Source organism: Drosophila miranda (genome assembly GCF_003369915.1).
Source record: "Drosophila miranda strain MSH22 chromosome Y unlocalized genomic scaffold, D.miranda_PacBio2.1 Contig_Y1_pilon, whole genome shotgun sequence".
NCBI lineage: Eukaryota > Metazoa > Arthropoda > Insecta > Diptera > Drosophilidae > Drosophila > Drosophila miranda.
Window position 1 is genome coordinate 6101956 of NW_022881603.1, and position 27407 is coordinate 6129362.

The 27407-nt window shown below is 43.5% G+C and overlaps 1 protein-coding gene across 1 annotated transcript; it reads left to right on the forward strand.

Moving 5' to 3' along the window:
• The first annotated feature begins 2475 nt into the window (after positions 1-2475).
• On the forward strand, positions 2476-27384 carry LOC117190475 (obscurin-like). The gene is given in 36 exon segments (XM_033395548.1): positions 2476-2891; positions 3763-3884; positions 3992-4123; positions 4183-4353; positions 4407-4572; positions 11026-11118; positions 12528-14536; positions 15164-15456; positions 15512-15754; positions 15820-15955; positions 16025-16209; positions 16275-16835; positions 16901-17761; positions 17822-17927; positions 17984-18165; positions 18341-18415; positions 19243-19409; positions 19474-19577; positions 19636-19886; positions 19949-20317; positions 20381-20637; positions 20698-20990; positions 21046-22038; positions 22099-22400; positions 22458-22639; positions 22703-22872; positions 22931-23071; positions 23138-23323; positions 23392-23629; positions 23705-24286; positions 24362-24929; positions 24932-25058; positions 25115-25250; positions 25315-26966; positions 27056-27161; positions 27230-27384. Coding segments are annotated over 36 exon segments (12303 nt in total). The 5' UTR covers positions 2476-2882; the 3' UTR covers positions 27365-27384.
• Positions 27385-27407: the final 23 nt, after the last annotated feature.

Below are 27407 nucleotides of genomic sequence, written 5' to 3' on the forward strand. Positions count from 1 at the left end.
TAGATACCCGCTATAAACTATCACCTCTAGTTAAGTCTAAGGTAACAAATCCTTGCAAAAGGACGGGCGAAATTAGACAGGTAGACGAAAAACATTATGAAGAAAAGAATAGGGGTAGGAAAATAACTCATTATAAATCAAAATTCAAGAAAAAGAAGAAATCTAATAGAAGCAAATATAATAATTCCAGAGAAACCGAGGAAGTTAATGGAATCGGCGAACTTCAACACAATTAAAATCCTCATCTTCCTCATAATTACCATCGTAATGGCACAGGGCCAAAACATAGAAATAAATCCTATAAAATCCCAAAACGGATATATGATATTCAAAACTGGATCGATTAACATTCCTATCAATTACGAATACCATTATCTAACTGTTAATGTAACTAAAACCGAAGAACTATACCAAAATTTATTAATGCAAGCCACTAAATTCCAGGACATAATCCAAATAAAATATCTAGTAGACAAATTGCAAAGAGAAATGAACGGGCTAAAAATAACCAAAAGAAATAAAAGAGGCCTAATCAATATAGTAGGAACAGCCTACAAATATCTCTTTGGAATACTAGATCAGGAAGATAAAGTCGATTTGGAACTAAAAATAGAAAATTTAGCCAGCCATAGCATTCAAATGAATGAACTAAATTTGGTAATAGATGCAGTTAATAGCGGAATAAACGTTATAAACAAACTAAATGAAGAAATCAACAAATAGAAATTTTGATATTCAATCTACAACATTTCACAGAATATATCGAAGATATAGAACTAGGTATGCAATTAACTAGGCTCGGTATATTTAATCCAAAATTATTAAAACAAGACTACCTGGAGCAAATAAATTCTGAGAAAATACTAAATATAAAAACCTCCACATGGCTAAAAACCGATACCAACGAAATTCTAATAATTTCCAACATTCCCAAAGACATTACAAAAGTACCAATCTATAAAATCGTTCCGTATCCAGACGAATTAAATAACATGTTAACAGATATGACATACGACAAGAACTACATAAAAAATGAAGAAGTATTTGTTAAAGAAACTAGATTGAAAACCAATGACAATTGTATAAAAGGAATTTTAATGCAAATTCCCACTAAATGTTCATATTCCAAAACTTTTCAAAACTTTCAAATAAACTTTAGTGAACCCAATATACTAATCACATGGAATCTTCCAAAAACAACGCTAAACCAGAATTGTGTAAACCAAGAAATCATAGCGGAAGGAAATACCATTATAAAAATCTACAACTGTTCAATCCAATTAAATAAATTTACAATATCAAACCCAATGTTAGATTTTGCCCAGAATGTTTATGTCAACAACAACATAACTAAAATAAAACCACTGTCGTATGTCCAAACTAATGAAATAATTATGCAATACACCAAATATAGTAACCTATTACAAATAAGTCTACTAATTTCATTTGTCATAATTATATTAGTACTACTAAGTTATGTAGCTGTTAAATTTAAGAAAACTTCTAAAAGAGTCACGGTTAAATGTATTAACCCTATAATAGAAGCAGAAGAGGAACCAACCTCAGCCACCGCACTTGACACCCCGTCACTATACCCGAGGGTAATCGCCTAGGGACAGGCTAATAACAAACGTTGGGGGAGTGACAAATCCATAATTCCCCACATCCCATACACATTATGTTTATGTACAATTCATCCACCCCATCCACACAAGTAACAGGACCCCACTCAAGAATCAATAACTGTTTCTTCCCATACTCTAAGCTAGGGCCCCCCATAATATAAACAATGGACCACATTGTTTCATCAACATTAGAATCACGCTACTCTCGAGAAATCGATTCATTGGAATCACGCCACTCATGAGGACCAATCAAAGCTCGACATAAAACCAAGGAGTATCACATTCCTAGCTCCGTCATGTAATGCAACACCGATCGCCAGCAGTGGATGCCTTTCATCAAAGCCGACGCATCCCCAAATATCGATCCAGGCACGTACGCCACCGACACGAAGATGCAGCCGAGGAAAGCAACGCCCGAAGCCAGAGTCGGGAGTTCCAAGAGAAGGGCTCATGGAAACTAGCCAGCAGCAGAGAGATCAGTTCCGTTTGAGACAAGCAGACCCAAAGTCAAGTCGGGGAATTCATTTAAATCTTGTGACATAAAGATATTTAAGTTGTAAAATAAGTCTTTTTTAAAAAACTTAAAATCGAGTTGCGGATATTTAACTATATGTATGTATGTACATATATACAGTACGGTATGCGAGGGAAGGGTGGTGTTGCAATATACATGCATATGCACATATGTATATTAATACATAGTAGCGTGTGACAGCTATAAACTTTTAGAACGTGTGTTTGTATTTAAGTAGATGAGAATCTAAGCACATACATATGTAGCTATGCATGCGAGGTGCATGTGCATTATTTTTAAATTCTGAAACGATTTTTTCGAGGAGAGCTTTTGTTGTGATCAGCAAATATCGATCAGTCGTATAGTTGTCGGGATGCAGTTAAAATCATTGGTATCTGCACGCGGCGGCTGGCTTTTCTTTCGCGACTACAGTCTATAGGGAAATCTAATATAATACGCTGCATGCCCATGCCCGCATCCGAACCGATCGAATATTGCGAACATATTATGACAAACGAATTCCGGTGCACACAGCCGAATATAAACAACCAACCGATCATCGATTTACGGGGCTAGAGCATGTCCAAAAACTCTCTGCAAATAAATAGAAACGAATTTTTGAGCTGCCTGCAGTAATAAGTTATGCAATACACATCCACATCCCCATCCACAGAAGTGCATACATTTATGTATGTAGAGTATGAAGTGAATCGAGTGATAACCAGTCAATCAGATCCAAAACCATGGATAACGTAAGTCATGCGTGCCCGTAAACATACAACATAAGTTCGTGCGAGATATGAACATGTGCCAAAAATTACTTATTAATACATTTGTGCAACGCAACCTACATACACACATATACATATACTGAGAGTATATACACATACATATGTGTATAGAGCACTATTACTGTGAGACTTTCGAATTATCATAGACAATCGATATGATTTGAATTCGAACGCGTTCTTTTGATTCAACTTGAGTTCTTTTCGAAAAGATCATATGAAAATAAATCCCTATCAGTGCTAAAATCCCTTTACCTGATCGCTGAGAAAAGTTTCTTTTTCCAATGGTCAATATTTCAGTGATACATACACATTTAATCAATAAACTGTTCCAAAAGGTGCATCCAGACTAGCAAAATTCACAAGTGTAATATTCGACTCCGGGAAACTCCGAGTTTATGTGCGAAAGGGTATCGAATCGATCGGAAACCCTACTAACGAGATGACACTGTGCTGCCGTGCAATCAGCTGATGTCGATCGTATCAAGCTTTGCACTCAGTAAAATTGAAAAGCGGAATAAATAGACGTGCCATGCTCGCCTGTCTATGTCAACGCAAAATAGACTTTCAGCTAACGAGCTAATTTTTGCACAGAGGCACTTCTTTTCCCGTACACGCAGTAGTACATGTTATGAGGCCAGATTCGATAAATCTGAACGAACGGAAAGCTTTCCCGCTCTTCAATACAAAGATATACGCTGCGCGCAGTACTTATCGTAATCGTACATCGAAGCATTGTTTAACTTTCCGTTGTGGTTCTTCTTCTTGTACTTGAAGAATACTACACATAGTGTTTTTTGCATATTTATTGTACAAAATGTAATGAACTCAACAGGTTCCAGACATTGTATTCGTGAGTCGGGATTATCAGGCTCAAACGTTGGCCGCTGACGAGATCAGTGTTTCCCGTGGAGACCTCGTCGAACTATTGAGTACAAAAGCCGCTGAAAAATCAAGGTACGTTGCACTAACCAAAGATTGATTAAAGATTGAAATGACAATCTCATTCAGAAGATTTAAAAGCGAAGGCGATTTGTTGTTGAGGCTTTTGTTTCCCCTTTCAGATGCTTTGTGAGAATGTTCGATAGTGGCGATGCCCCCAAGGAAGGTTGGGTACCAATTGAAATACTAGAATTTAATCCCAACATGAAAAACTCGAATGGTAAAGAAAACGGCGATGCGGATTTTAAAAAGCAGTAAGCGTCAAGAGCTAAAGATCTACTGCTCTCTGGATCATTATTCTGGCTATTTGCAGGACTATCCTAAGGAAGATGGTAGAGACCGAGGAAGAATTTTCCAGAGATCTGCTCCACGTAGTGGAAAAATACATTAAAGGCATTGATAAACCGGTAGTCCCCAGAATAGTGAGAGACAACAAGGATGTCATATTCTGCAACTTTCTGCACATTGCGGAATTTCATAATAAGTAAGTTTATCCAGGGTCGATTCGATCAAAGTATCGTACATTTACCATTTCAGTGTACTCAAGGAAGGACTTAAGTGCTACAGTAATCAGCCGAATATGGTGGCCAAAACCTTTCCACGCCTGGAGAGGGACTTTGACAAGCATGTGGAGTACTGCCAGAACGAGCCATTGGCCCAGGAGTACCTGAGCTCCGACCCTGAAGCAAGCAAATACTTTCAAGTAAGAATCCTTAACACAAGCGATTCGAAATCGGCATCTACAGAGGCCCGGGTCTGATTTGGGGGTGTGCGCGGGTATAGGTTCCGTGCCCCATAGATCATTTTCGGTGTCGATAATGCTTTCGTTTCATCTGTTCTGTTCCTGGCAAGCTTCTGGCCAAAACGAATATCTTTGACTTTTATTTGTGTAATTATTGGTTGAATTCAAGCTGCGCTGCCCCAAACGTGGGATCGTCTACACATATTATTCGTGTGGGTATGGTGTATGGTATGTGCGAGAATATCAGTTCAGTTTATTTTTAAAGGCAGACGCTTTCTATTTCAAGGAAAAATATTTAAAATCTACTCTTAATGTGAACAACTACCGCGTATGCTGTTTCAAATAAAAATGTTAAAAGAATACAACCCGAGCATTGATCTGATTGAGGTTTGATTGGTGGGTGGTCAGGGCGTTAGGGCACTTTGCCCAAGCCAAAGGAACTTTCTGGGGCTTCAGCTACCGCCTCTCCATCATGAGCCAACCATCCCTCTAGTGGCTCCTCGTCCAATCGGTTGGTCCAAGGGATGTGCTCCTCGCTGAACTGTGGCAGCCACTGGCTGTCCTGCTGCTGTCCATAGCCATGATGCCGCTGCTGTGTCGAAAATGTGCCGTCCCGTCCGTTGCAACAGAGAGCAGGATATAATTTCGGCCGCCCCTGAATTCATACTCCGCCGAATCAAACGCTGGGCTTCAGCTTCGAGACTCGTAAGTGAATCAGTATATAATTGTGGACATATTTTAAAATACATCTACCTTCGCATCCGATTTCCTCCGCCAGACGGAGTCCTATTCAAGCATTATTTATTTATTAAATTAACAAATTATCTGTTAATAATGGTACTTAGTTACTAAAGGCGGAAAAAGATAAGTTAAAAGTTAGCTAAATTTAAATGATTATAAATATTGCATGCAATTAGTTTAAGAGACAGTTCAGGGGATAGGGTTTGACAGAGGGAGTTATAATTATGGCATAAAACCCTAGAAGGTTCATGATCAGCATAATTAGACCTACATATGGGTAGACGGATAGGCCTAAAAGTACGGGTAGGTCTGGATGGAACGGCCAAGTCAATCTGAGCCAAGAGAGTTTGGGAGTCAACAGTCCCAAGAAGGAGCTTGTGCACGAACATTACGCCATTGCATATTCTGCGATGGTGCAACGACGGCAGGTCAATAAGATTTAGCCTAGACCGGTAGGGTGGCAAGATTCTACCCGAGTCCCAGTTAAAGTTCCGAAGGGCAAAAATTAAAAATTGCTTTTGCACGGATTCAATAACAGCCTGCTGCTCTTTATACTGCGGGCTCCACACACAAGAACAATACTCCAATATAGGACGTACTAACGAGATGTACAGTTGTTTCGTAACGTACGGGTCGTCAAACTCCTTGGACCAACGCTTGATGAACGCTAAAACACCCTTAGCTTTATTTACAGTTGCAGCTATATGGGTGTTGAAACACATCTTATGATCAAAAAGGACTTCGAGGTCATTTGAACTCGAAATTCGCTCAAGGACATGATTTCCTAGAACATATGAGACAAAATGAGGAGCGCGACGGTAAAATGTCATAAGTTTGCATTTGGAAAGGTTCAGAAAAAGAAGATTAGTTGAACACCACAATAGTAGTTCACTTAGATCAAGTTGAAGGCGTGTGTGCAAATACCAATCAGAGTAAGAAAGACAGATTTTGACATCATCAGCATACATTAGTGTAGTAGAGTATGCTATAACTTGAGGAAGGTCGTTCACAAATAAAATAAACAGAAGCGGGCCCAGATGACTTCCCTGTGGCACACCTGAAGTAACATTAACAGTATTTGACAACACGTTAGAAAACAAAACACGTTGAGTACGGTTAGAGAGATAGGACAAAATCCAATCTAGAAGATTCGTTGGGAACCCTAATAAAGAGAGCTTTTGAATAAGCAGAGCATGGTTCACAGAATCGAATGCCTTGCTGAAGTCCGTAAAAACTACATCCGTCTGCAAACCAATTTGAAAACCACGGTGGATTAGGTTAGAAAACTCAAGAAGGTTAGTCGATGTTGAACGATGTCTGAAAAAACCGTGTTGCGACGGAGATATCAAGCTGCAACAAAGATGTTGCAGTTGCCGGGTGACCAGGAACTCAAGAAGCTTCGGGATGGCGGAAAGCTTTGCGATACCACGATAGTTTTCAATGTTTGATCTTGAACCTTTTTTGTGAAGCGGAATGATGTAGGACTCATTCCAAATTACTGGGAGACAAGACTGTTCCAAGGAGAGGTTGAAGAGAAAGGTCAAGGGTTTGCAAAGGGACTGGGCACAGTGTTTTAAGATGCAACTTGGTACTTTATCTGGACCCGCAGAAAACGATATGTCCATAGATGACAAACCTTCCAGAACAACGCTTTCCTCGAAAAAGGGCAGAAAAATGCTGTTAGCTTGAGGTAGCTGGTACGGATACGGAGTGGATGCGTTGTAAATATGAGACGAGTACGTTGTTTGGAAAAAGTTAGCGAATAAATTTGCAATACCAACAGCAGAAGCTTCTGTTTTGTTCTGGTAATGAAGGGACGGAGGAAAACGTTTGACTTGCGCTTAGAATTAACGAACGAATAGAATTTTTTAGGATCACTACGAAAGTTACTACTACATTGTGAAAGGTAATGATTATAACACTGACTATTGACGGCAAGGAACAGAGAGCGAGCGGAGGAGTATAGAGCTAAGGCCAACGTGGAGCCCGACTTCTGGTACTTTTTATAGAGCCGGGATTTATTATTTTTTAAGTATGACAAATACTTGGAGAACCAGGGAGGCTTGGACGATACAGGTACAGTGATATCTGGAACAAACGTATTAAGGGCGGAGTAAATAGAACTATAAAACGAGTTAACAGTTGCATCTATGTTCGGTAATGAATAAAGAAACGACCAATCAACACGCGAGAGATGTAGATCTAAATCAATAAAGTTTGTTTTGCGAAAACACTTTATGTGACAAGGAGCCATGGAACTGTCAGCACCTCCAGATTGTGTACACTCCAGTGATATCAACAAAGTTGGATGGTAAGGATCTTCAGGGAGAGATATTGGGCTTGCTCTAGATACAGTAGCAAGAGAACCATCGTTAACAAAAACGAGGTCAAGAAGTCTGTCCCTAATGTTTTTAACGGCATTAATTTGGACAAGGGAAATATCCGTTAACCCATTGATAAAGTCATTATGGCAATCGGGAAACAACAGGTTAGCGTCATTACAAGGCAGCCAAGAAAGAAATGGGAGGTTAAAGTCCCCCATGACAATAATTCGATCATTGCACCCTAATGTAGAAACAACATTATTAATTGCTGAAAGGTGGTGTAAGTAAAGCTCAGCATCAGACCTGGGAGGAATGTAAGAGCAGGTTAAATAGAAAAATGCGGAGCCAACACGAACTTTGACTGCAACAAATTCAATTCCATGAATGTAATTGAATGGGAATAACTCAGATGAGAAAACAGATTTAACTGCAATCAGAACCCCACCTGCAAAAGATGGGCGGTCCATTCTATAAATAGTGTAACTATCAATGAAAATTTCGTGATCATTGACAGAGGAGTTAAGCCAGGTTTCGGTAAACGCGATGGCATCGAAATCAAAGGACGCGCTATTAGTATGAATTTGACGCAACTTTCCCAGCAAACTGCGAACGTTCTGATAGTGCATGGAAAAATAGTACATCAGTTTTTTGGAGCATGTTCGGTAATTCTGGGATTCGAGTTCGAATCTTTGAGAAGGAACTCATGCACAATTGTATGCTCAGGCCATATTGACGGTTCTAGAGAACAGGATAGTAAAGAATCAGGGAGAAGAATTTTAAAGGATGATATGTTGCGCTTATGTTTAAATGTAAATTTAGTCACAACTATATCAACAGGCGAAGTGTTAAGTTTAGCGGCAAGATGTTGTTTAACATCCTCCGTTGTAGCCTCAGGAATAAGACGAGAAACAAATATTGCTTTCCGAGGGACCACTGCTTTAAGTTGAAGTCCCGAGCGAGATCGAGATGGTGGAGCCACTCCTAAAAGAGATCTCGGTACAAGGGCAGAGGAATTGGCAGCAATGGCTGTAGCAGGAATTGGAGTAGGAATTGCAGCAGGAATTGGAGCAGGAATTGGAGCAGGAATTGGCAAGACGTCGTCAGCAACCAGCACACCCGCACTAGGAGCACTCACCGCGTCAGAAGTGACGGCCACAGAAACTGCAGGGATGGGATCGATGCTGTTGGGGAGTTGGGTGCTCGAAGGAAGCACATTGCTCGGTGTAAAGAACTCCGGAGCCACCGTTGGCGGATTTACAGACAACGGGGTGGCATGCCTACACGGAAATGCTTCCGATGGATGAAGGTGGGAGGCAGGCGTACCAATCGGATTAGGTTGCAAGAGATTGGTATCATTATGCGGAATTTTCCGTCTAGGCGATTCGCTCAAGAGTTTGAGCCCAAGAAACTGTGATTCAAGGGCAAGAAATTTCTCGTTGAGAGCCACAAATTGTTTCCGGACATCCAGAAACCCAGTTCGAGTCTGTCTCATAAATGTGCGCATTTCGGCCTCAATCTCCCGACAAGCCAGACATGACCAAGACAGGCCCATGCGTTTCGAGATCAGATCATTCAGCCGGCCAAAATTTCCACCACCAGCACATTTTATGTGGGCAAAATTGTCGCACAGCCAGCAGCTAAGAAATGAAACACCAATGATAACACCACCGAATTCACATTTCTTTGCACTACAAACGATTGCCATTATTGACAGCAGTAGAATCACTGTGCACGAATAATAAGAGAACGGAGTGAGATCGCAGGTAAAGTAGGAGAGCAGACAGCAGAGCGAGCCAGACAATCAGCTGCAGCGGCAATAATTCAAAGCAGATGATCCAACGAAGTGCAGAAAACGAGCAGTAAACTCACCAAAGCAGAGACACAAAAGAAAAGTCCACAGAGAGGGAGAGTATAGGCAATCCAGAGAGAGTGAGAGCAACAATGCGAGAAGCCCGCGTATACTCACGAGAGAGTGTGGGCGATGCAAACGCTGATGCGCGAGAACAGTGCACACCGAAGAAGCGATAACGAAAAGCAGACTGGGCAAAAAACAATAACAAATTGCCTGCACGAGTCCGATGTGTTACGTTGCAATATTGAATTTATATTTAACACTTGTTTACAAACAAAACACTGTTGGTTAACACAAAGTAGAATCAAATTAAAGAGATGCGATAATAAATCAAAACAAAGACACAACAATGTTGTATGATATTTAGGCAAAGGGCGGAGAATGCGGGAGCAAGAAAAAAAACACAACCGGCTTAAGCAAGAGCTAGAAGCTATCCTAGCTAGAAACTAGAAGAGCTATCCTAAAGCTTTCGCAGTTTTCAGTTTATTCCGAGTGCTGTTGGCGGTCGTGTCGTGCTAATTATTCCTATACGTAATCGTTTCGCTTTAGGTACTTGAAGTTATACTATTGTCATAAATGAGATCCACAAAGTTATTGCTATCGGCCTATATATCTTCAATTGAAACTCTTTAAATACATGTTGAAAAAATTTTGACCAACAAAAATCGATTTGAAATCGGCCTGCTTTCGATACAAGTGTGAAAAGTGGAATGAATGAAGGAAAAAAAATATTTGAAATCAATTTGTTAATATTTGTGACGTTTTCCCGTTATGCTACATTATTTCCCCAACATTTTACTGTGCACGATAATACTTCTGTACATATATTTAAAGATACATTAATAAGTAATACGTCCCAGCACACATATTTGACCTCACATCTAAAAGTATTCAAATATATACGGGACGAGCAAATATATTGTAACATTGACTTTAAAGAGATCGTGTCTACTCGTAATTGGTTCAGCAGTGAATATTCGAGGTCTTGTGAATATGAAGAGTGAATAAAAAACACCCAAGTCTTTCTAAACATCATTCACATCTTTCGCGACTAGTATTCAGATATTGAGTATACATTCATATTCATATTCGTATGGTACATACATCTGACTATATGTTTCCAAACCGAAAATCATTCACGCACTCATATTCATTTTTGCAAAAAGTGATAAATTTTTAAACATCGTTCCAAAAATAACCCATGGCGAGAGAGATAGAGACCATTTTGTTTTAAATGTATAAGAGAATATTCAATGCTCACGGGGACGGAGACGGGGTGGAAGACGGGGACTGGGACTGGCGCAATTCCAAACGGATGCAGAAAACTATCAAATCCGCAAATATCAACAAATATTATTATTCCATTTTTCCATTTTTCAATACACTCGATTTTTCATAGAGTACATATTGTACGAGTATCTAGGGATCTTTTAAGATTTGAAGATTATCGCTAGAGAGTTTCATTTCATTTATGTATAACCTTTTCATGTCTTGCAGGAACTTTCAAAACAACTTGGGGACGATAAATCTCTTTCGGAACATCTTAAGCTCCCCATCCAACGGATAAACGACTATCAACTTCTGTTCAAGGTTTGGACATGCCCTTACATATAGTACCTATAACTATACCCGATACTCAAAATGAGTATTGGGGTATATTAGATTTGTGGTAAAAGTGGATGTGTGTAACGTCCAGAAGGAATCGTTTCCTATCAACTTCTGTTCAAGGTTTGGACATGCCCTTACATATAGTACCTATAATTATACCCGATACTCAAAATGAGTATTGGGGTATATTAGATTTGTGGTAAAAGTGGATGTGTGTAACGTCCAGAAGGAATCGTTTCCGACCCCATAAAGTATATATATTCTTGATCAGCATCAATAGCCGAGTCGATTGAGCCATGTCTGTCTGTCCGTCCATCCGTCTGTCCGTCTGTCCGTCCGTCCGTCCGTCCGTCTGTCCGTCCCCTTCAGCGCCTAGTGCTCAAAGACTATAAAAGCTAGAGCAACGATGTCTTGGATCCAGACTTCTGTGATATGTCACTGCTACAAAAATATTTCAAAACTTCGCCCCGCCCACTTCCGCCCCCACAAAGGACGAAAATCTGTGGCATCCACATTTTTAAAGATACGATAAAACCAAAAACGCAGAATCGTAGAGGATGACTATATGTTCTAGGGTGTAAAATCTCAACCAGATCGTATAATTATTATAGCCAGAATCAAGAAAACAATTTCATTCTTTCTCGCTCTGTCTCTCTCTAACACACAGGTTTCATGGTCTGTTTTGCCAATTGCAAAATATGAGTTCAAGGATCTCAGAACCTATAAGAGCCATAGCAACCAAATTTGGTATCCACACTCCTGTGATATCGGACCTTGACCGCTTCGTGTCCAAATTTCGCCACACCCCCTTCCGCCCCCGCAAAGGACGAAAATCTGGGCCATCCACAAATCTCAGAGACTATTAAGGCTAGAGTAACCAAATTTGGTATCCGCACTTCTGTTAGATCTCACTATAAAACGTATATCTCAGAATTTCGCCCCACCCCCTTCCGCCCCCACAAAGAACGAAAATCTGTTGCATCCACAATATTGCACATTCGAGAAAACTAAAAACGCGGATCATAGATAACGACCATATCTATCAGATTGCTGAATCTGGATCAGATCAGATCATTTTTATAGCCAAAAGGAACAAATCAATTTGCAGTGGCTACGCAGCGCCCGACTTCACGCTCAGACTTATTTCTGTCTCTCCCGCACGCATTCTTTGTCGTGTCGTTCAATATTAGCGGCGGATACTGACTAAGTATCGGGTATAAATGTAGAGTTGCGGTCTCCGCAGCAACTCACAACGTTCCCCCTCGTTTTTTTGTGGTACTCTGCAATCTTTTACTTTACTTTACTTTAAAATAATATGCAAGCAAATCTTAACTATTACCATTAATCATCATGCTTCATGCTAAGACTACTATAAATGTTTGTTTTCGCAGGACTTCATTAAATACTCACAAAGCTTAAAAGAGAATGTTAAAGATTTGGAGCGGGCCCTAGAGTTAATGCTTAGTGTGCCGGGTAGAGCATATGACAACAGATTTCTTTCTAGCATCGAGGGCTGTCGCGGCAACATCTACAAATTGGGGCGCCTGTTGCTGCATGAGTGGTGTACTTTGATTGATAAGGACGGCAAGGCGCACGAGCGCTACTGCTTTCTGTTCAAGTCCAGAATATTAGTAACCAAGGTGCGCAAAATATCAGAGAGCAGATCCGTATTTATTTTGCAAAACATCGTCAGGCTTCCTCTCTGTAATATCGAGCACAAAGCCGACGAGAAACAGATTCTTATAAGCCTGAAAGCCCCGGATGCAAACTCAATCTTTCCGATTAACATTAGGCCCCACGGCGAAGAGGCTCCCCTGACTTGGTTCAAAGAGATTTCCTCGTACGTCAACCAAGACGTTACACTGCAAGAGCACAACGCAGATGATCTGAAAGTAGACTCCTCCCAAGTAGTTGCCGAAAGTGAGCTGCTCCTGCACCTGCCTCAACGCGCAGAGGCGCATGATCCGAGTTCCAGTATTCGTCCCTCCGATGTTGCTGAGAACTACTTCCTGAGCAAGGAGACCAAAGAGCGGCTGCAGCTCGAGCAACAGGAACTGCTGAAGCTTGAGCAGGAGTCCATCGAGCTGTACAAGAAACAGCACGACCGGCAATATTCTTCAAAGACAACTGCCGAAAAGCAAACCAAGGTCGAGTCCAAGGCAGTTCAAATTTCTAGCTCGCAGTCGTACTCTACTTCGGAAGTTCATACCAAGACTGGAGCCATCAGAGAACAGTCCATTTCTAGGGCCGCAGAGACTACTCCACCGGCTCCGCCAGTCAAAAAGGTTGCACCGTCACCGCAGCCCAAACCGGAGGCAGTCTTAGCTCCAGAATCGGCTTCACATTCCAAGGAAGACGAAGCATCGCCACAAGTCGAACCAGTTATCGACCCTGTGGCTGTCACCAGCTCAATTGCAAGGCAAGAAATACACGAGATCGTATCTGTATCTGAGAAAACTGAGTCAACTGCAATCGAATCAGTTGTTCTGAAAGACGAATCTACCACCGAAACCAGTCAGATTGATATATTAGCTGGTAAGAGCCCCGAAGAGGCAAAGCCTAATACTTCACAATATTCGATTCCAAAAATCCAAGTATACAATCCAGTAGAAAACGATAACACTGTTGTAACTAAGCACAGACCCATAGAGCTCAAAGATATCGTTGGCTACAGCGAATCCCTTCAGGATAGCGACACTGCGCCGAGGGGTTCGCAGGGCCGACAGGGATACACTGCTAATATAACCGATAATGCTTCATTAACCATTTGGAATAACAGACTTACCAATATCGCCAACGACAGGAGCGGCGCTAATCAATTCCTGCAGCAGACAGGGCCGCCTCCGCCTCCTATTCCGCCTCATTTCACGCGAATGCCCGGCTTCTTCCAACCGCTTCCGCTCATTTCGTACGAAATTACCATTGAGATACTAATTGTCAAAGCCCGCCCACCTTCACCGCCTCCGCCGCCGCCGCCAACCATTAAGCAGTTCTAGTCCATACTGAGTCTAGAGCAGAAGACACAGAACTTCTTTGAAGGCATCTACGACGTATCCTCGTCGGACACCTCGCTTCGCAATGCCAAGCAGAAAATGCGGAGCATTAAGAATACGGTTCTCAAATCGAAGGACTCCACTAATTACGCTCAGGATACTGTACAAAAGGCCAAAGCACGCGACTTCTTGCATATATTTACCCCACCCGTTAAAAAAAGACCCATTTATGAGATTGTCGAGGAGCCCGTTAACATTTATGAGCTTGAACGCGATTATACTGAGTCTATTGCTGACGATTTCAGAGAGCCAAGTGCAGATTTTGAAGCCAGAGGCCAAAGCGTCGGTGGCATGGATGATTATTATTCTGGCTACTCAGTGGCTTCCAAACGGCGCTATGAAAGTAAGTTCCAGAAAGTTCCGTTCCAGCTAAAATATATTTATTTACGAATACTCGTGCCTAAAAGTAATTTGTGTGACTATCGATCGTTGGGATGCCTTTGTTAAATGTTAATAAAAGTAATAAAATATAAACTATAGGTTGCGTTTGAAACGTTTTACGTTCTATCTTCCAGCAATACAATTTAGAAAGTTTCATGTATCTTTACGTGAGTTTCCTGCGTTGTTTTAATCAAAGTCTTAATTTTATAGGGACATCATTTGTGGCACGTCTTTCATTCAAATCTCTGTAGAGTTACAAACGTTCCGTTCCACGTAAATAACTGTGTTTAAAAACAACCATTTCAATGTTCAGATCAAATACACAGACTCTGCTTGTTTAATTAACAATTTATTCGTGTCTACCTTCATAATCCTCCATTGAATCCCACATACTCGTATATCCAATCCTTGTCAGTTTTCCAATTGGTTGCATGTCAATTCAGATTTTAAAGAAAAACGATGCAAAAATATATGTATTAATTTTTTACGAGTGTGCATATATTTTTCATTGTCTAAAATTGATAATTGAAATCGTATTAAAATATACTTTGCCATACTTTCCATTCTTCGATCGCGAAAGCAGCATCCTCCAGAACTCGGGACTACGATAGAGGCACTTCGTATGACAGCAATGCAGAGAAGCACTATGGAGTAAGTTCCAGACGCGATCGTAGCTCCGTTGACAAGGTTGAGGCACGCTCATCCCTCCTGGCCACAGGCCGCACAGAGAGCCGCGCCGAGAGCCGAGCTGAGAGCCGGGCTTCCTATTCAGTGGCTGAATCTCCATCTGGCATCCGGTCTGCTTCCCGTCAATTGGAGGATCGACCACTACGCTCTGTCGACAAGCCTGTTGTCGTAAAGATGCTAAAGAGCGTCCAGGTGGACAGTAAGTACTCTCACACATAAGTTCCTCCGGCTGCAATGCAATGTATGATTTTCAGTTGGAGAGACCGCGCATTTTGAAATCCAGTTCAAGGACCAGCCTGGACTGGTGACCTGGCTAAAGGATAACAAGCCCCTAGAAGATCGTTTGGCTGATCGAGTTATTCAGACTAGTGCTCCAATGAATTCATACCGGTTGGACATCAAGAACTGCAGTAAGGGCGATGCGGGAACCTACACCATTTGCGCTCAATCCGCGTCCGAAACGACCACTTTATCGGCGCAACTGGCTGTGGGCCAAGGTACGCGTTTGGCACATTCAAATGAAGGTTTCTTCATTAACCTTACACTTGTTTTCCGCCCACAGCACCTGGCCATGATGAGACTAAAACCAATGTGGCACCAGCATTTTTGGTTAGCTTGAAGGATGCTGAAATGATTGAGAACACTCTATTCCGCTTCATGATCAAAATCAAAGGCGATCCCAAGCCCAGGGTTAAGTTGTAAGTAGGAAAAGAAAGCCTTAGAACAAAAAGGGCATTTATTTTATATTTGATTTCAATTCCCTTCAGCTACAAGGATCAGGTGGAAATCCTGAAAGTCAACGATCGCATTCAAATAATCAGAGACAAGGAATATTTGGGATTCTATGAGCTGGTCATTGCCGACGTCCAGAAAACTGATAGTGGAACCTACACTTGCAAGGCCTCGAATAAGTATGGCGATGCTAGCTGTGAAGCTGTAGCAACCACAGTGGGTAAGTACTACTATTCGATGAGAAATTCTAATGTGCCTAACTTTATAAAAATATTTGACATATAGAGGACAGGAATCCGTTCGGTGCGCTCAGTGGACAAATTCTGCCAGCCGGGGAGAGGCCCGTGTTCGCTTGGAAGCGAAACGGAGAGGAGTTCGATCCCGAGGAACGGTTCAAAGTACTCTTCGGCGAGGACGAGGACTCGCTGGCTCTGGTCTTCCAGCACGTAAAGCCTGAGGATGCCGGAATCTACACTTGTGTGGCTCAAACATCAACTGGAAGTATCTCCTGCAGCGAAGAGCTGTCGGTTCAGGGCGCTATTCAGACCCTGAACAGGGAGCCTGATAAGCCCACACTAGTGATCGAGCACCGCGAGGCCAACACGAGCATCGGTGGAACGGCCATCCTGGAACTGCAGTGCAAGGGCTTCCCCAAGCCAGCCGTGCTGTTCAAGCACGAGGGCGAGGTCGTCGAGGTGGATGACCGCCATAAGTTCATGTACGAGGACGAGGAGAGCATGTCGCTCATTATAAAGAACGTCAACAACGCTGATGCCGGAGAGTACACTATTGAGGCTGTGAATGAACTGGGCCATGATGAGTCGACGATTAATCTAGTCGTAAAAGGTAATACTGCAACACTATTATTTATGATCTGAATCAGGATATAACCTCTTACTTTGCGCTCGTAGCTCCACCGAAGATAAAGAAGATTAAGGACATTACTTGCTCGGCTGGAGAGACAATCAAAATGGAAATCGAAGTGGAAGGCTTCCCTCAGCCCGCCGTGATTGTGACAAACAATGCGAAGGATGTGAGCAGTGAGAAAAACGTGAAGATCACATCGAGCTCCGTTGGAAAGAGCGTGGAGAAGGTTGTTGTCGAAATTTCGGACATAAAGCTAGCCCAAGCGGGCAACTACTCGATTAGTGCCACCAACGATATCAGCCAGACGTCCGAGTACTGGAGTTGCACCGTCAAATCCAAGCCAGAGATAGTCAAGCCCTTCGAGAGCGAGTACATCCACGGGGAAAAGGAGACCGTGCAGATGACAGTCCGGATAGATGCCTACCCCGAAGCCAAGCTTATCTGGTACCACGTTGAAACCGAGATCAAGCTAACAGACTCGAAGTATAGCGTGAGCACCGATGGCAACGCCTACACTCTGAAGATTATTGGCGCCACCCGCGTGGATGCTGGCAAATATACGGTGAAGGCCACAAATGAGCACGGGTCGGCGACCAGCTCCACGCAGCTGTTGATCAAGTGCTCCCCGGAATTCACCAAGAAGATGAAAAACATTACCGTAGCGGAAGGCGACTCTAATGTGGAGCTTGTTGTGGGTGTCGATGCCTATCCCCGTCCACACGTCAAGTGGTACATTGACGGCATCGAGATCGACGAGAAGAGGAACGAGTTCCGCCATATGGAGGAGGGCAACGATTTCAAATTGGTTTTGAATAAGGCGGCAACCAATATGCAAGGAACATACTGCTGCAAAATAATGAACGACTACGGAAAGCTGGAAGACAATTGCGTTGTGACCGTCAACTGTAAGTGTCAATCAAAACTGCTTGATTTCCCTGCCTAATCTTTATCTTTTCCAACTTAAGGCAAGCCGAAGGTGAAGCTGGGTCTTAAGAACATTGAAGTACAGGAAGGAAAATCCTTTACATTAGAGGTCGAAGTGTTCAGCGAGCCAGAGGCGAATATTAAATGGTATGCATTTGGTATATTTTGTGGGTGCGAATACTCAACACTTGTCTTGTGTTTAGGTTCAAAGACGGCCATGAAATCTATGAAGATGCACGCATTAAGATTTCCCACGATTCGCAGCGCATTGAAAACTATTACCTTACTCTGAATCTGGCTAAAACTGAAGACTCGGGTACTTACGAGGTCAAGGCAGCCAACTTTATTGGCGAGACGACATCCACCTGCAAGGTCGTTGTTTTAAGTAAGTTTACCAAGACACAATAGATGCAAGGCCTATTATTTCTCTCTATATTATTCCATTGGGGAAACGACTCGTAAGTTTAGGGCGTAGAGCTGGTGAAAATTGTCTCATAGCGGTTTCTTTTTTGAAATTACATTTAAAATATCCTAATCTTCAATATGCAATTTCGATACAGCAAGCGACACTATGTCTCTGGAACAAACAGTGACTAAAACTATGATTGCGACGACTGAACAGCCTGAAGAAGGGGGTAAATCACAAACATTTTCAATACATCAACTAAAGACCATAATCTAATTCTACTTGCACTTTTACATATTTCGAAAATGCATATGGATGTGAATGAATAATTGGTCTAGTCGTAATCTCAGTGCCAACAAATTAACATCTTCTAAGCATACAACATTAACATAATTTCATCATTACAACTGTACAAAGAGAAATACTAATTCAGAAGACTATTAACTCTAATCTGTATAAAACGCAAATTTCTGTGTGCATCGTGCTAAGGAAATGATTGGAGTACTTACAAAAATGCACGAACATCAAATGAGAACGCACGACTGAATCGAAATCGAATCATATACTGAACTTTTTATTCAGTGTTCGAGTAATAGAACGAGTAAAACCTAAAAATAGATTGTAAGAACTAGTCTATAAGGCTGATGAATTTTTTGAATGTCTCTTTATATGTACATATGCACTGCTTTAGGGGTGATATCATTTTGATCACTTGTATATGTATCTCTTCAAAATCTTCAAATGTGGATCTTCTGGATTTTTTTGCAAACAATTCAGAGCTCCAGCACAGGAAAATCTCTATCATCATCGTTCTGAACCTGAAACAAACACTTTTTAATATATTTATTTCTCTATTTTATTGGATATGTGGGGTCTTTCATTACTTTCAGTGATATAATGCTGAAAGATTACAATCCAACTTTATAAATAAACGCTGCACTGCAAACACTAACCATACAATTCGATATTCTCGAATCTCTGTACAGATATCAAATAGTAGCATTTAAGTTCAGCATCCAGCAAATCCACGTGTACTGATGGCTCCTTACTTTGTAGCTGTTCCTGAGATCCTCCACGTGGACGTCTTCCAGACGCACAGTTTCGAGAGTGTTCCACTCAAATATGAGGTCATCGCCACGGGCATACCCAAGCCGGAAGCGATATGGTATCACGATGGGAAACCGATTACATCGGATAAGCATACGGCGATTACGGTGGATGGGGTTTGTTTCAAATGAATGCCAATCTGTGTTGATATATGGGTGTAAAACGGTTTATATATTCCAGGATCATTATAAGCTGGAGGTGCAGTCCCTAGATCTTGTCGATGCTGGAGAGTACAAGGTGGTTGTGCAAAACAAATGTGGCGAGAAGTCGCATCAAGGAGATCTCAGGTAGGATAATCTATTCGAAAATCTGTCGTTTTCATAATAATTATTCTTTTATTCGTGCGTTTAAAGGTGTGGCTGAATATCGCAAGCCGATACTTACCCAGGGATCGGGCCTGAAAGACATAAAGGTGAACAAGGGAGATAAGGTTTCTGAGCCGGTCATATTCACAGCCGATCCCGCACCCGAAATCGTGTGGCTCAAGGACGGCCAGCCAGTGAAGGAGAGCAATAACCTCAAGCTAAAGGTGGAAAAGAAAGAACTTGAGAATGGTCTGCAGCAATATACTTGCACGCTGAATATTTTGGAAGGTATTGCGGTACAAATTATTATTTGAAGTTAGAAAACTATATATCTATTTGTTTGAGTACAGCTGATATAAAAGACTCGGGACGATATGAGTTGAAGGTAAAGAACAAGTACGTAGAGCTGGCCACAAGCGGATGGATCGATGTTCTGGCCAAGCCAGAGATTTCCGGATTGGAAGACCGCAAGTGCATGCCCGGTGACACAATCTGCTTCGAGGCCGTGGTGCTCGCCAACCCGAAGCCGAAGGTATCCTGGACCAGGGGGAATGAGAACCTTTGCAACAACGAGAACTTTGAGGTGATCGCCGACGTGGATGCCGATAAGTACCGACTCGTCTTCCAGGCGGTGACCCCAAGTGAATCATCGAAATACACCATTACGGCGGTCAACAGCGAGGGAAGGTCCAGTGTTGAATTCAACTTGTCTGTGCTTGGTAGGTATCTTGTCCTTGATGCGACTCCTTACTGCTACAACTAATTATTCAAACATTTTTCAGTGGAGAAGCCCACATTCGTTGTCCAGCCTGAGAGCCAGAGCATTCACGACTACAGACCTGTTTCCACTAAGGTTTTGGTGCACGGTGTCCCCCTGCCAACCCTTGAGTGGTTAAAGGACGACAAGCCGATTAATTACGAAGCCATTAACAAGCCCCATAAGGACAAGCTCTACAAAAAAGAGGACACCAAGAAAGGATCCGATCAAATCGAAGGTGTATTCGATATAAAAACCTTCAGGGAAAACGAAGTTGGAACGGTAAAACATCTATAAGAAATCAGTATAAAATGTATAGTAACTAGGGTGTTTTTCTATTAGTATACCTGTGTGGCCACCAATGAATTCGGAGTGACAAAAGCACCCTTCAAGCTGGCTCTGCTCTCCCTGGCACCAAGCTTTGTCAAGAAGCTGGACAATGCCCTAGACGTGCTGCAGGGAGAACCCCTAGTGCTGGAGTGCACCGTGGATGGCAGTCCCCTGCCCACTGTTCTGGAAGCTGAAGTGTACGGTTTCCCAGCTCCTGAGGTTAAATGGTACAAGGACGGCATGTTGCTTCGTCCTAGTCCGGAGATTAACTTTATCAACAATCCCAATGGAAAAATTGGACTGATGTAAGACTTGATATATTACTGGAAAAACGAATTACATGTATTACCTAATGTTTAGCATTGATGCCGCACAACCGCAAGATGCCGGAGTCTATAAATGTCTGATAATGAACAAGGGCGGAGAGATGGAGGGCGTTTCCAAGGTGGAAATCGTGCCCAAGGAGTCCAAGCCTGCATTTGTGGCCGAGCTTCAGGACTCATCGAGCATCCAAGGTTTCCCTGTCAAAATGGACATCAAGGTGATTGGAAACCCAAAACCAAAACTTAAATGGTTCCACAACGGCCACGAATTCCTGCCAGACCCCAAGCACATCGCGATTGTGGAGAATCCAGACAACAGCACGAGCCTAATTATAGAGAAAACCGTTCCCGGCGACTCTGGACTATACGAGGTAATAGCTCAAAACTGTGAGGGCTCCACTGCGTCCAAGGCCAAGCTCTATGTGGCTCCAAAAGCAGACGAAACGGCCACAGAAGAAGCGCCCCAGTTTGTTTCGGCTCTCCGGGATGTCAATGCCGACGAGGGTCAAGAGCTGGTTTTATCTGCGCCGTTCATTGCAAACCCAATGCCCGAGGTGATCTGGACCAAGGATGGAGTCACGCTCACTCTCAGCGAGCGTCTGCTGATGACCTGCGATGGCAAACACATCGGACTGAGCATAAAGCCAGCCGAGGCTGCCGATTCGGGCAACTACACGTGCCTGCTGGCCAATCCCCTGGGCGAGGACTCATCCGCCTGCAACGCGAATGTCAGGAAAGTGTACAAGCCGCCAGTGTTCACCCAAAAGATCTCCGATCAACAGCAGGTGTTTGGCAATAACGCCAAGATCCCGGTGACTGTATCCGGAGTTCCCTATCCAGATCTGGTGTGGTACTTCCAGGACAAGCCCATTCCCAAGTCGGACAAGTATAGCATCAAGAACGATGGCGATCATCACATGCTAATTGTCAACAACTGCGAAAAGGGTGACCAAGGCGTCTACAAATGCATCGCCAGCAACAGGGAGGGCAAAGACATAACCCAAGGACGTCTGGATATTGTCAATGAAATGTGAGTATCCGTATATATCCTTAAGATCTTTTCTGATACGATTCGATACACTTATCGCAGCAAGAAGCATTCGCGTTCAGAGCCCCCAGTATTTCTCAAGAAAATTGGCGACTGTGACATCTACGAGGGCATGATAGCCAAGTTCACAGCCTGTGCCACGGGATATCCAGAGCCAGAGGTCGAGTGGTTTAAAAACGATCAGAGGCTCTTCCCTTCAGATAGATTCCTGATTGACGTCGAGCCGAACGGACTCCTGCGGCTGACAATAAAAAATGTCACCGAGTCCGATGTTGGACGTTATTCTTGCCGAATTTTCAATCCATATGGAGATGATATTTGCCACGCGGAACTGTTCTACGACTGTACGTGTAGGTTCTCTCGCTTGGGTGCAGTTTATTCTAAGATTATTGATGTTGCAGCCTTGGATAGCCAGCAGAAGCCACTGGAAGATCAATACACCGATTTCAAGAAGTACAAAAAGTCCGGAGCTCCTCCACCATTGTCGGAAGGTCCAATCATATCTCGTATGACAGACCGGGGATTGCTCCTGTCGTGGAACCCATCGGTCCCTCTGACGCCACTTTATCCCATCACATATCAAGTAAATGATCATAAAACTCTAACTTAACCTCAATTAATAGTGACGTCACTTGCAACGAAATAGATTGAAATGATGGACCTACCTGAAGGAGACTGGCGTACCCTTCGAACTGGAGTACGCAGCTGTGCCTGTGACATCCGTAATCTGGAGCCATTTAGAGACTATAGATTTAGGATACGAGTGGAAAATAAGATCGGCGTGAGCGATCCTAGTCCTTACACTCAAATCTACAGGTGAGCAGAAGACGCCTTTAAAGCATACTCTTTTATAAATTAAATTGTTCTCTTCTAGGCAAAAACTGGTGCCAGAGCCACAAAAAACGTACACCTACCTGCCACCAGGCACGGACTTCAGACCGGAGACTTCTCCCTACTTCCCCAAGGACTTTGATATTGAAAGGCCGCCACATGACGGATTAGCCCAGTCTCCTCAGTAATTTAATAACATGGCTAAATCTTACAGAATAGCCCATAAACATGGTTTTTTTTTGCCATACAGATTCCTGCTTCGCGAGAAAGACATTAGTTACGGAGTGAAAGGCCACAACACGGAGCTTATGTGGTTCGTTTATGGTTATCCGAAACCAAAGATGACCTACTACTTCGATGACATGATTATCGAGTCGGGTGGCAGATTCGATCAGAGCTACACACGAAATGGACAGGCCACGCTTTTCATAAACAAGTGAGTCGTAACCCACTATACTTCCAATATATTTATTACCGAATATATTTGTGATTTTATACCCATAGTATGCTGGACCGCGATGTGGGTTGTTATGAGGCGGTCGCCACGAACGAGCACGGTGAGGCTAGACAGCGAGTGAGATTGGAAATTTCCGAGCATCCACGGTTCTTGAAGCGGCCGGATGAAACCTTCATAATGTCCCGCAAAAACGGAAGAATCGAGGCCAAACTGGTGGGCATTCCCTTGCCAGAGGTTCATTGGTATAAGGACTGGAAGCCAATTGCAGAATCATCTCGCATCAAGGTAAATATTTTTATCGGATTGGATTTTCCTACGGCAGGTCATTGACAGTTTTGCTTATTGTTCTTCTGAGACCAGATTAGCTCGTATGACCCCGACATCTACGTTCTGTCCATACACGATTCGATCATCAAGGATGGCGGACTATATTCGATTAGTGCCAGGAACATTGCTGGCTCCATTAGCACCTCGGTAACCGTGCACTTTGAGGAGAACGAGGATCAGTACATCTACAAGACGTACGGCAGACATCCGTATGTGCGATCCAAGCAGCTGCGCTACCAGGACAAGTACGATATTGGCGATGAGCTTGGACGTGGCACTCAGGGCATTACTTATCATGCTGTCGAGCGTGCTACCGGTGATAACTATGCTGCAAAAATCATGTACGGTAGGCCAGAGCTGCGGCCCTTCATGCTGAACGAGCTGGAGATGATGAACACGTTCAATCACAAGCACTTGATTCGTCCCTACGATGCCTATGACACTGACCGCAGCGTGACTCTTATTATGGAACTGGCGGCGGGAGGCGAGCTGGTCAAGGACAATTTACTCAGACGCGATTACTACACAGAGCGAGATATAGCCAACTATGTCAGACAAACCCTTTGGGGTCTCGAGCATATGCATGAAATGGGAGTGGGCCACATGGGTCTCACGGTAAGCGAGTGAAAATGTGACGACGCCTGGAAGCAAACTCTAATCTATAATCTTTCTAAATATTCTTAATTACAGATCAAGGATCTGCTCATTTCGGTGGTCGGCAGTGATTACATTAAGGTATCGGACTTTGGTTTGTCGAGGAAAATCAACAAGCACAATCTATCGACACTGGATTATGGCATCCCAGAGTTTGTTTCGCCCGAAGTTGTTAATAAGGAAGGCGTGAACTACTCCCACGATATGTGGACCGTGGGCTTGATCACCTACGTACTGCTTAGTGGCCATAATCCGTTCCTGGGCATAGATGATAGGGAGACATTGACCAAGATTCGAGAAGGGCGCTGGGACTTTAAGGACGAGCTGTGGACTCACATCTCTGATGATGGCCGTGACTTTATCAGTCGTCTGCTCCTCTACAGCCCAGAGGAGCGAATGGATGTGAAGACAGCTCTGAAGCATCCATGGTTCTTTATGCTCGATCGCCAGGCCTCCGACCATGACTATCAAATCCGAACCGATCGTTTGAGGAACTACTACGATCACTTCAGGGACTGGTATGCCAATGCAACTTGCAAGAACTACTTCCGCAGACGTTGTCTGAGTGGCTGCTTCCAACATCCATCGAAAATGGTATATCCCCCGGTCACGTTTATACCCCGGAGGCGACACCAGAGCCTTTGCCAGAGCCACGCAAGAGAGCGAAGCGCGAGGAAGTTGTTTCGAAATACTTGCATCCCGAATACGAGCTAGGTCTGATTCAATCGGAAAGTATAAGCCAATATAAAATCCAATAAATCGTTTCAATTCTCTTACTGTGTACGTTCCCAGTTACCAGTATGGTCCCGATACATATTTACTGCAACTGCGTGATGTAAACTTCCCCGTAAGATTGCGTGAATACATGAAGGTGGCCCATAGGCGATCCCCATCGTTTGAATTAAACGATTCTGTGGATTGGACGGTAAGTACAGTAGCCTACTAAATTACTCGTGGTATCTAAGTTAACTCCTATACATCCTTTCCAGCTGCCTGTGATCCGCGAACGACGTCGGTTCACTGATATTATGGATGAGGAAATCGACGACGAACGCACGCGTAGTCGCATCAGCATGTATGCGGCCAATGATTCCTACTCCATCAGGCGCCTGCGCACGGAGCTGGGCCCACGTCTGGATGAGTACACTGAAGCCGAGGCCATGATAGAGACCCAGCGCGAGGGCTATCCACCCTTCTTCCGGGAGAAGCCGCAGACGATTGCAATAACCGAGAACCAGCTCAGTCATATCCATTGCTTTGCAGTCGGCGATCCCAAGCCGTGCGTCCAGTGGTTTAAGAACGACATGGTTCTGTCCGAAAGCAAGCGCATCAAAATCTCAGTCGATGAGGATGGTCGCTCCATTCTGCGATTTGAGCCAGCCACCCACTTCGATGTTGGTGTCTACAAGGTGGTGGCTAGGAACAAGGTGGGCCAAACTGTGGCCAGATGCCGCATCGTGGTGGCAACTCTCCCAGATGCACCAGACTCACCCGAAATCTCTGCCAACAGTGGCACGGAGATTCTCTTCAGATGGAAACAGCCCCGTGACGATGGCCACTTTACGGTCCTCTGCTACAGTCTGCAGTACAAGCTCAGCAACTGCGATGCCTGGACCACGGTGGCCGACAATATCGATCATGAATTCTACCTACTGCACGATTTGAAGCCAAACACAAGCTACCAGTTCAGGCTGGCCTCTAAAAATCGCATTGGCTGGAGTGAAATGGGAATCCCTGTGGCCGCAACCACCGTGGGCCAGGACGCCCCCAAGATCCACATCACCAAGGCAATGAAGCATTTACAACAGCTCCCCGAGAATGGTCATCAGGTGATACCCGAAGAAGAGCGCGTCCACACCGACTATCACTGCGAGCGAGAGCCCCCCAATTGGGTGACAGATTCGTCCGTTAGCGACAAGTACAGTTTCATCTCGGAGATAGCGCGCGGGGAGTTCAGCACCATCGTAAAGGGGATTCAAAAGTCCACCGACACAGTGGTGGTGGCCAAGATTCTCGATGTGACCGATGAAAACGAGGACTCGGTTGTGGCCGAGTTTGACAACTTCAAGACGTTGCGGCATGAACGCATACCCGCACTGTTCAGTGCCTACAAGCCATTGAACGTGCCCATAGCCATATTCGTGATGGAGAAGCTCCAGGGAGCCGACGTCCTCACCTACTTCAGCAGCCGTCATGAGTACTCCGAGCAAATGGTGGCCAGCGTTGTCACCCAGCTGCTGGACGCCCTGCAATACCTGCACTGGCGTGGATATTGCCATCTTAATATACAGCCCGACAACGTGGTAATGGCCTCGGTTCGCTCGTTTCAAGTCAAATTTGTGGACTTCGGTTCGGCCAAGAAGGTGAACAAGTTGGGCGTCAAGGTTACACCATGCGGCTAGCTGGACTTCCAGCCGCCAGAGATGATCAACGACGAGTCAATATTCCCTCAGAGTGACATTTGGTCTGTTGGTGCACTGACATACTTGCTCTTATCCGGATGCACCCCATTCCGCGGAAACGACGAATACGAAACGAAGCAGAATATTTCCTTTGTGCGATATAGATTCGAAAATCTGTTCAGGGAAGTTACCCCAGAGGCAACACGATTTATTATGCTCTTGTTTAAGCGTCATCCTACGTAAGTACACCAGAAAGACACGATTATATTTATTGAGCATTTATAAAATGCAATTCATTTAATTTTACACATTTCGTTAATCATTTCAGCAAACGGCCATACACAGAAGATTGCTTGGAGCATAGGTGGCTCATGTCCTCTGATTATATGGTTAGAAAACGAGAGCGCGCTATATTCTTGGGTAATCGTCTGAAGGTAATGCTCGATCGATCCTATGCCAATAAATAGTTTAAATTGATTATTCATTTCTCTTTTAAAATCAGTCTTTCTGTGATGAATACCATGACCACAAAAACGCCACAGCTACATCATCCAAAGTCCTCAATACGGTTTCCGGTAGACCAACTCAACTGCTTCGATCGAATAGCATTCAAGAGGAACTGCTCACAACATTTTAGTCAATTAGTTCCGACGTACGCATAAGAGAATGTTGTTTTTATT